Below are 10,452 nucleotides of genomic sequence, written 5' to 3' on the forward strand. Positions count from 1 at the left end.
ATGCACATTAGTGTTCAAATGGTTCATATGAGTGTGAATTAAAATGATGCTTGTGTTTGAATTTTGAGAACAAAATTGCCTATTTAGGAGAGAGTACATTGTTTTGAGGCAAGGCGTTCATATTTCAGGTGAAGTTAGGGGTTTTGCCCTTTGTGTGTGAGTTTTTCGATTTGTTTTGAGTTTTGAATATTTGAGACATGATTCCAGAAATTGTGTGTAAGCAATGGGGAAAAACTGTAACATGCTGTCATCAAAATTATATTACAATCAATGTACTTTAGGGGTACACAACAATTTCACCAAGTATGAGCTCAGTAAAGATGGAGAGAAAAGGCCTCTCTAAGCTCCTATCATGGTTGTCCAATTTGGTGGCATGACTCAGCTCATGTTGTGGAGGAAGTCAATCAACGCCATACTCCTCACTCCATACTTTACTCTTCTGAGCCATTATTTGAGTTTGAGGGTGAGATTTCTACATATTTGAAAAGTTTTATGTAATTTTAGCAAGCAACCTATCAAAATAGAAAAGGAAAATAAAAAAATAAAAAATAAATATTTTTTATAACTGGCAGAATAGTGTTCCATATTGAAAGTAAGTGTTTTTTCTTTTATATTTATTTATTTATTGGTCTTATATTAGTTTATTTCAGTGAGAAAATTGGGAGATGGGAAACTTTTGTCAAAGGAACCGGGCCGGAATCGAACACAGGTCGCTGGCGAAGCCATTAGAGCCACGGTAGGGTACGGTATGTCTGATGTGTTGTTGTTTTTTCCTAATGTGTTTTGAACATACAGTGTATGTGTCTTCACAATGATGCTCTGAGATTGCAGTTTTTGAACAATGTGTCTTGTGTAGTAAATAGTGTAGACTGTTGGCACATGTGTGTTGTTATAGAAGCAAGTGCATTGCAAAATTGCTACAGAAGTGTAAAGCTGAACTTTTTATTTGTTTAAGGATTGACATTCTAACTCAACACAAATAAAACCCCATTGAGTGGTGAGTTAGAATGTCCATACCACCAAAGCACTAAAATGTGGCATGGAAATCTACGGGGTATGATGAAGAGGGAAGTGTGGTCACCAGATTAAAAAAACAACAACAAAAAAATAACTGTCAGCAAAGCATCAAGTATATCGGGGCTTCCATAACTCCCATGCAATGCCCCTGTTATTGACTTCAATGTTACAGTAAACACATTATGGCTGTCATTAAGGCAAAGAGATTCCTAACCAAGTATTGAACATTGACATGTTATGTAGAAAGTACCAAATTTCAACTATTTTGATATGACCTGAATTTCTTTCTTTTTTTCTGAAGAAAATTTAGATTTTATTACAAATTACAATATTCTAATATTGTGAAATCCTCAATTCATGTTTTTTTCCAGCTGGAAGGCCAAAATATGTAGAAAATAAACAAATTAATGATTGGAATAGTTCAAAATGTGGGCAATGAATCTATAATCCATGAAACTTTAACATTATTGATGGAATTATGGAAACAAATCAACTTTTTCATGATTTTCTAATTATGTGGCCTGGAGCTGTACTAGAGCATGACATTGGAGTGAAATTTCTATCCGGTCCCATCCCGCTCCCAGAAAAAAAAATCCCATGCCATCCCATCCCGGGCTGGAGTAAAAAAATTAATCCTGTCCCGTCCCGCTCCTGTAAGAATGACTCCCAATGAATGTGTTCCTCGTCCAGAGCCAGGCTATCAAAAAGTAACTATGTACCAATTTTCGTGCTTCATGCTTACCAACAAGTGGTAAGTGAGAGGCTGCTTATGAAGTTGTTTTGTAACATTCCCATGTCAATAATGTGTGAACCAGGCATATGTTTTTGATGGTAAGGCTTGTGGCTTTGTTGTCGGATGGTTTATTAAGCAGTGTCACGTTTCTGCAGTTTGCAATTTGTTGTTTTACGTGGAAGGTTTAGAAATTGCCCCTTGGGTACCATGTATTTGGCTAGAATGACAGGCAGCGTAAGTACGTAGTGCAATCTTCGCACAGAGAGCGCCGAATTGCACCAATTTCCACCTCTAGCAATGGGATTTCGTTTCAAATGCCCCGGAGTGGTCCTTTAAATCTAGACCGAAAACCCATCTGTTCTAGCCTATTCTCTTGAACTGCAATTCATTCATTTATTTTTACCTCCTTTATTTATTTGTATGTTCTTTTGTGCCTTGTAAATTGTTCATGTGCTATTGTATCTGCTTTTACTGATGTTTTGGTACCGTAACCTCAGTACAGTGTTGCCAGATGTGTCTCCAAAAGCTTCTCAAAAAACGCAGAAATGCGCTAAATTCCGCCCAAATTCAACAAATTACATTGACTTCTATGGGCCCAAAACGGCTGAAAAAAAACGCAGAATGGCCAATTTTTCCCGTTTTTACCCGCAGACGCTCATCAAAAGTAGCATAATTGGGCGGGCACCCGCCCAATCTGGCAACACTGCCTCAGTAACCATCACCGAAAGGTGCTTCCAAATGAAATGTATTATTATTATTATTATTATTATTATTATTATTAATAATGTGAACATTTCCATTGACACATTATACAAGGACAATAGTTGGAATGTGCTGCTAAATACCTCCCGAATATGAACTGATTTTAAAATGTACTTTCCAAATGTAGGTTTCCAATGATGAATTGCATTGCAACCCAGTCAGGTGCTAACTTAGTTTGCAATAATGTTTTCAACAAACGCACCCCAGGTCCTTGATTGATGTATCATTTTATATTCACAGTATTTTTAGCATTTGTTTGGCAGAAGTGGGTATGTCCTCCATTGATTACCATTGGCTGGAGAGCACTGGAGGTCTACCTGATGGTTGCGCTTGCCGTTTTCCAGTGCTGTCACAAACTGCCGTGACAGCTCTAGTCATGTTCTACCTATATGATTAACCCCTTAGCACAGAGCCAATGTTATAACCTTACTGTTCACCAAAATTGTAATGGCTATGTATTAACCTGTTACTTAAGGCTCTCGGTAATGTCATAGCCATATTGTCATGATGTAGTTGAGTATTTTCAGAAAATAGTGAATAGGCCTGCCAGCAGCCCCATCTGCACTAAGAGGCTACGTCTGAAATCCTGTTTTTTTCCCACCAAAGTTCCATACCAGTGTTGCATGGAGAGAGGAGACCAGGAAAGTCAGAGTGTGTGGATCATTGTAGCTGTTGCTGCTGGACTGCTGCTGCTGGGTCTCCTTAGCTACATATTCTGAAAGGTAAGCAATGAGATTCTAAGAATATATAGAGATACACCAATGTAATGGGTTGCTATGGATGCCAAACATAAGCAAGTTCCAGTCCGTTTTACCAAACTACCGTACATGTGAGTACATTCCGATTTCCTCATGCAACCATTTGAGGCTCGTGAAACTCAGAACCATTTTTGAACGAATGAGACAATCAGGATCTCAGGGTTGGATTTTCCATAGATGGGCAGCGCTCTTCCACCTGTCTTTCTCTCAGCTGTGTCACGGGTCAAGCTAAATGTGAGTGGCTGAAGAAGCACGTTAGTAAAGATGACTGTCAGATTGTTTATCCAATCACAAGCAAGGTTTTTGATAAGGAGCACCATAGGAAAATGTGACGGTTGTGGGCAATGAAATTCGACAGAGAAGAACAATCTCTCAGGGCGAATGCATTGGCCACGGTGTAGTACGGGGGCGTTGCCTGAGGACACGAGTGGATGGAAAATTAACTCCCTTGCGCATGGTCATTGGTCAGTGGGTGCGATTGATACAATTCCCGTACTCCCTTGCATTTGGTCAGTGGGGGCGACACCATGATGGATAATTTGTGGCCAAATTAACTGCAGCTGTTGGTCAGCAGTAATTGCTGGGGGTAATTAAGGACAGCTGACAAACATTCACGCTGTCCTGTGACCTGTTCCACACTCCGACCCTCGCGGAAGTGGCATTACATGCTTCCAATACTGACCGTAGAAGAAGAATAAAATTTCCGCACTCCCCTCGCCATCATTTCGTACTACGCTGTTATGACGTAAGTAAGTCCTCCTATCTATCTATCTCTCCTTGGTTGTGGTGGATTCAAATGACCGGCCATCTGGACATTAAGTCTCTTTAAAAAAGGATCCGCTCCTTTTAGGATATTGACATTACATGTCATCTCGAGGAAACAAACATCATACAAAAATCCTACGTGTGGACAGAAATAGAGAACACATCAAATCGATATGAATAGATACTACTTAACTGTCTGTGACTTTCTGATATACTTTTAATGTATGAGCTTATTCATGATCTTGCCCCACCACCTTGTATATACTGTACCTCTCTGCAGAGATAAACTCTATACATAGGCAGCCAATCTGAGAGCGGAGAGGGGTGGAAAGATGAAGACTTGCATTGCCCTACAAATGAAAGCTTGCAGTTTGTTTGAATACCACTGCCACGATTGGCTATGGGCTACGTATACACCAAATGATAGATTTCTAATTGCCAGTAAACGGTGGTTGGCAGTCGCAAACAGCAGTCGGTGGTTGGCAGTCGCAAACAGCAGTCGGTGGTTGGCAGTCGCAAACCGCACCTCCCCCATGAGGAATTCAGTAGGTCAGTGGTGTCAAACTCAGGCCCTGGGGCCAAATCTGGCCCGCGGAGTCATTTTAGTCATTTTATTTATACAATATGTGCCAGTGTGTGTGAAATTAAACTATGAGTAAGTGCGTGCCTGCAGGATTTTAGTCTTGAGTTCGGCCCTCTACTTCGTTCCCTATTTTGATTTTGGCCCTCGGTCAATATGAGTTTGACACCCCTGCAGTAGGTGGTCTCCAGACGTATCTCACTTGTGATATGGTAAACCAAAGACAGTAGAGGGAAGACAGCTCTCTTGCGTCATAACAACGTACAGTAGTACGGCATGGCCGCAAGTGGAGTCACTTTCTTCTACTACTGTCAGTACTGGCGCCATGACAATGTGCAAAGTGACAAAGTACAATGCCCCCTACCGCCAGGACTGGAGTGCGGAATGCATGTAGGTCACAAGCAAAGAAACTCGACACAGAAGAACAATCTCTCGGGGGGGAAATGCATTGGCCACGGTGTAGTACGGGGGCGTTGCCTGAGGACACGAGTGGATGGAAAATGAACTCCCTTGCGCATGGTCATTGGTCAGTGGGTGCGATGGATACAATTTCCGTACTCCGCAAAATCCGGAAACTCCGCGAAAATGTGCCGAAAGAGGATATCCAGTTGTCAGTGTTCAGTTTGTGGCCAAATTAACTGCAGCTGTTGGTCAGCAGTAATTGCTGGGGGTAATTAAGGACAGCTGACAAACATTCGCGCTGTCCTATGACCTGTTCCACACTCCGACCCTCGCGGAAGTGGCATTGCATGCTTCCCTGATGCTTCGAATACTGACCGTAGAAGAAGAGTAAAGTTTCTGTACTCCCCTCGCCATCATTTCGTACTACGCTGTTGACCTCAGTAAGCCCTACTGTCTCTACTCTATGTACACTATGACGTCAGTAAGCCCTCCTGTCTCTACTCTCCTTGGTCACAAGACACTGTGAATTTTTGATAGCTGTCATTAATTATCCCCCGCAATTAACACTAACTGACACCTGTAGTTAATTTGGCCACAAACTTAACATTGACATGGGCCGTTCAAAACCGGGGCTAGGGTGGGCCAAGGTCCCTGTAGATTTCCTCCTGGCCCTGTTGTGGCCGCTGTGCTGCTGAGCAGCCAAGGACTGCGTCATGATATAGATTTTTCTATATTATACAGTGAGTCCAATAAGTATTTGATCCCTTGCTGATTTTGTTGGTTTGCCTACTAAAAAAGACATGATCAGTCAATAAATGTTATGATAATATGTATTCTAATATGGAGAGACAGATTATCAAAAAGAAAATCCAGAAATTAACTTACGAGAATATATCTTAATTTATTTCAATTTCATCGAGCAAAATAAGTATTTGATCCCCTGCCAACTGATAACAGTTCCGGGCCCACAGACCAGATGGGCACTTCCGATCAACTTGTCATCTGAATTAAAGACACCTGTACATACTAACATGCATAAAAGACACATTGAATCAGCAGAATCAGTCCGTAGTATGAGTGAATCAGTCACACTCCAACCTCACCAGCGTGGGAAAGACCAAAGAGCGGTCAAATGATATCAGGGACAAGATTTTAGACCTGAACAAAGATTAAATGGGCTGCAAAGCCACAAGAAAGAGACTGCGTATTAATGACCCAACTGTTGATGCATTTCTTCCAAAATGTGAGGAATACAAAATGACTATCCATCAGCCTGTCTGGGGTTCTATACAAGATTTGACCTTTTGTAGGGATTTGATAATCATGAGAACAAAAAGAAAGCACCCTAGACCTGAACGGGATGAACTAGGCAATGATATCAAAGCTACTGGGACCAAAATCACTGAGAAAACTACTGGTAGCACTTAATGCCACAGAGGTTTAAAATCCTGTAGTGCACACATGGTACCTCTACTTCGGAAGGAACCTGTGCAGTCCCACCTGAGGTTTACCAACGGACATCAGACTGGTTTAGGATATGATAAGGAGGTGCTGTAGTCAGATGAAACCAAAATCAAGCTGTTTGGCATTAACACAATTCAATGTGTTTTGAGAAAGAGAACTGCTGTCTATGATCCCAAGAACACCCTCCTCACCATCATGCATGAAAGTGGTATCATTATGGTTTGAGGGTGTTTGTCGTCAACGAATGGATGGAGGGAGACATGTAATGTGCAATCCTGAGTGCAAACGTCCTTCCCTCCACCACTACACTGAAGGTGGGCCATTTTTGGATCTCCCAACATGACAATAATGCACAACATAAAGTCAAAGCAATGAAGGAGTGGCTCAAGAAGAAGCATATTAAAGTCGTGAAGTGGCCTAGACAGTCTCCAAATATTAACCCTATAGTAATTCTATGGAGGGAAGGGAACCTCACATTTGCCAAGCTACAGCCACAAACTATTCATGTTTTAGAGATGATCTGCAACGAAAATTGGGCAAAAATCTTTTCTACTATATGCACAAACATTGTCATCAACTAAAAGAAGCATCTGACCTCAGTGCTAGACAACTAGGGCTTTGCCACAAAGCACTTTATCTTCTTTAGCTAGAGGGGTCAAATACTTATTTGCCTAAATTAAATACAAATAAATTAAAATATATTATTTTAAGTTATTTTCAGTCATTTCTTTTTGATATTCTGTCTCTCCATGTTTGAATACATATTATCATAAATTTATAGACTGATCATGTCTTTATTAGTGGGCAAACTGGCAAAATCAGCAAGGGATCAAATACATATTGGACTCACTGTATATTCATAACATAAAAAAATGTGTCTCTTTTGCCAATTTATGTGCCCTCTGAAATGATAATGGTCCCACCTTGGCCCCCCTAGTAATTTTGGTCTAGAGCCGCCCCTGAACATTGACAACCGGACATAGCCTACTCTTTTGACCAGGGCTGGATCATCTGCCGTGATTTTCGAGTCAAATGTTTTATCCATCATGTCATCACGCCACCTGATCATGCGCACCGTGTTCTCAGGCTACGCCCCTGTACTACACCATGAAACAATGCATTTTCCAGCCAGTAATAGTTCTTATCCTGTCTACTTTCTTTGCTGTGTAAACCTTAAAGAAACAGACCACCCTTTTTTGATTTTCACATATTTGCAGTATTTCAAAGCATTGTTCTTGAATGTGCATATCATTTTCGTCTATGTGTTTGCATTGCCCAGTTTAACAGTATAGCCAAATTAGGCATAGTAATGCAAGTCTATGGTACAAAACAAAACATCATCAAATGTACTTATAAACCACTTTAAAATGAATGTAAAATTCACCAGAGTGTAAACAAGCAATTTAATTCTGTCCAGTGATCACTTGTGGCTTGATGCTAAAGATACCAGTTACTTCCAGTGATTATGCTAAGCTATGCTAATAATTCTGATCCAATAAATCTAAGCACTGAAAACTCTGAGAAGAAAATGATATGCACATTCATGAACAGTGCTGGGAAATATGTGAGCATCAAAAAAGGGTGGTCTGTTCCTTTAACATACTGTACTGCGGTCTAACATGAGTGCCTTACTCACAGGTGGGATTCTTCAAACGCAACCGGCCTCCATGTGATGATGATGATGATGATGATGATGATGATGATGAGGAGGAGGAGGAGGAGGATGTTCAGCATCTCAACCCTGAGACCACGTATGAGAGTGTACAGCCATCCCAGCGCACCCGAATCCAAACACAGACTGAAGGCATGCCAAGATATTTTGTTGTTGTAAATGCTTCAAGAAATATTCTGTATTTTCGTTAAAATGATCATCTGTAGACACCTAGACAATGTAAATGTTCTCTATTGTATGTATGCAACCATTCAACTATTGTTACTTTGTATATCGTGCCATGCATTGATTTCATCCTTTGTCTCTACATACTTTTTTGGTATAAGTCAAGACACAAATACAATATTAAATGCTCTTTCACGGCAGAAGATGGAATGAGGCCTTTTCTATCCTACTTTCAAAGCCATGAAGCAAAAAGTTTGGCAAACAGATTTCATTTCGAGTGGTAACTACTCCAGTATTCTGAGAAGATCAGTCAGGTTTAGGCAGAGTTGTACTCGCCAGAGAGCTTATTCTGTGGCCTACTCTCCCTGTTGCGGAGATTCTCTTAGTCTTAAGGCAAAAAAAGAGAGCTGCGAGCTGCCTTCTCCTTCGGATTTTTAAAGGAGCCGCCGCCCTTTTTAAACAGTCAATGACCAGTCTTTCTCTCTCTCTCTCTCTCTCTCTCTCTCTCTCTCTCTCTCTCTCTCTCTCTCTCTCTCTCTCTTGCATGAACATTTTTGTCTAAATAGGTCTAAATGCTTGATATTTTTAGCATATTTTACATGTACCACTTATAGCACTGTTCATTTTGAATCTTAAGTTTGTTCATGATCGTTAATGGTTCTTTCGGAAGCATTCAGACCCTCCGAAGGGGGGAATGATGGGAAAAGTTTGAGAACCACTGCGTTAAGGCATTTGACATTTTAGGGGTAACCATGCAGGCATTCATTTACAGTAAAAAAAACCAAACAAAAAAACCTTTTTGTCACTGCATGAAACACTTAGAAATACCAAATATACATTTTTTTAGAAAACCTCATGGAAATGTTTACAATAATGTATTGAAGCGTTTCAAAATTTCTCATTGCACAAACCCTTATTTGTCACTGACAGATATAACAGTAATGTATTGAAATGTTTCATAATTTCTCAAGACACAAACCTTATTTGTCACTGACAGACAACCATCTGGCAACTAGGCCTTGAAGCGTACAAAAACGTTTGTGTTTTCGCAACATGTGTAGACAAATAAAGGACTTCAGACATCAAGCAACCTTTGCCACCCAGTGAGGAGGGTTCACAATATTTGTTTATAGTTACACTGGCCTCAACATTTCAAATCCACTCTCTTCCCCTGACTGTCATGTACAGGTAGTTCTCTTCTCCACTTTGGTTTTCTCTGTGTCTTCACAGCATCGCCATTTGACATACCCTATCACATTCTTATTACATACCCTGTTACACAGTGTGTGACAGAGAAATCTCAAATGTTGACCTAAACCTAACCTTTTACCTAAAGCAACATATTTTGTATGTTGGTGTTGCACTGTATGAAAATGTCAATATAAACACAGTGCTTGCTTGTTAGGGTACCCAACAATTGCTTTGTGGTATAGATTTAATTTGTATCGTATTGCTTGCTTCTTCGCAACACAAGCAAGTTTAAAAGAGAACATCACAGGCACAAAATTAGTTGATGTTGCTTTACAGAAGAAATTGTCACTAAAATCAAGATAGTCATATGGAAAATACTTGTTGCACCAATTGATACATACTGGTTACATGTTTGTGTTGATTGGTGCAACCAACATTTTCCATAGCCTAAATATGTTCTTCACAGGGAATTTCATAGTAACTTAGTTACAGTCCTCCATTTCAATGTGCAGACAACTTTTTTCAATTTTAGAATGATTTGTCAAAAGTAATTTAGAAAATGCCAGAGAGGATCACACATTTGTGTGTTTCTATACAGCAATATCACATAAAATGAAGTCCTGAAATAATCTCAATGTAATCTCTTTTCATATATGAAATGATATCAAGTAACTGTTTTTAGCAAGCTCACTTTTATTCTGTGCATTTGAAAGTGAATACCCAATCATCTTTTACTGCCGTTATGACATTTGACATTTTAGGGGTAACCAGATATTCATTTACAGTTAAAAAAAAATAAAAATGTTGAAAACCTGTTTTTCACTGCATGAAACACTTAGAATTACCTAATATACATTTTTTAGATAACCTGATGGAAATGTTTACAATAATGTATTGAAACGTTTCATAATTTCTCATTGCACAAACCCTTATTTGTCACTGA

The 10,452-nt window shown here is 39.8% G+C and overlaps 1 protein-coding gene across 2 annotated transcripts in view; it reads left to right on the forward strand.

Annotated features, from left to right (window-relative positions):
• The window catches only part of LOC134460709 (adhesion G-protein coupled receptor G1-like), a 10,860-nt gene extending 2,301 nt beyond the window's left edge, over positions 1-8,559 (forward strand). Inside the window, exons 1-2 of one of the 2 annotated variants that reach the window (XR_010037156.1) lie at positions 3,130-3,234; positions 8,120-8,559. Coding sequence is in view for 1 of the 2 variants with exons in the window: in XM_063213109.1 (XP_063069179.1) it covers positions 8,120-8,344 (225 nt within the window). In the remaining variant the exon portion in view is untranslated. Of the gene's footprint in view, positions 1-3,129; positions 3,235-8,119 lie in introns of those variants that run through there. The other variant, XM_063213109.1, reaches the window with a different exon arrangement.
• Positions 8,560-10,452: the final 1,893 nt, after the last annotated feature.

The sequence above is a fragment of the Engraulis encrasicolus genome, chromosome 13 (genome assembly GCF_034702125.1).
Source record: "Engraulis encrasicolus isolate BLACKSEA-1 chromosome 13, IST_EnEncr_1.0, whole genome shotgun sequence".
Lineage (NCBI taxonomy): Eukaryota > Metazoa > Chordata > Actinopteri > Clupeiformes > Engraulidae > Engraulis > Engraulis encrasicolus.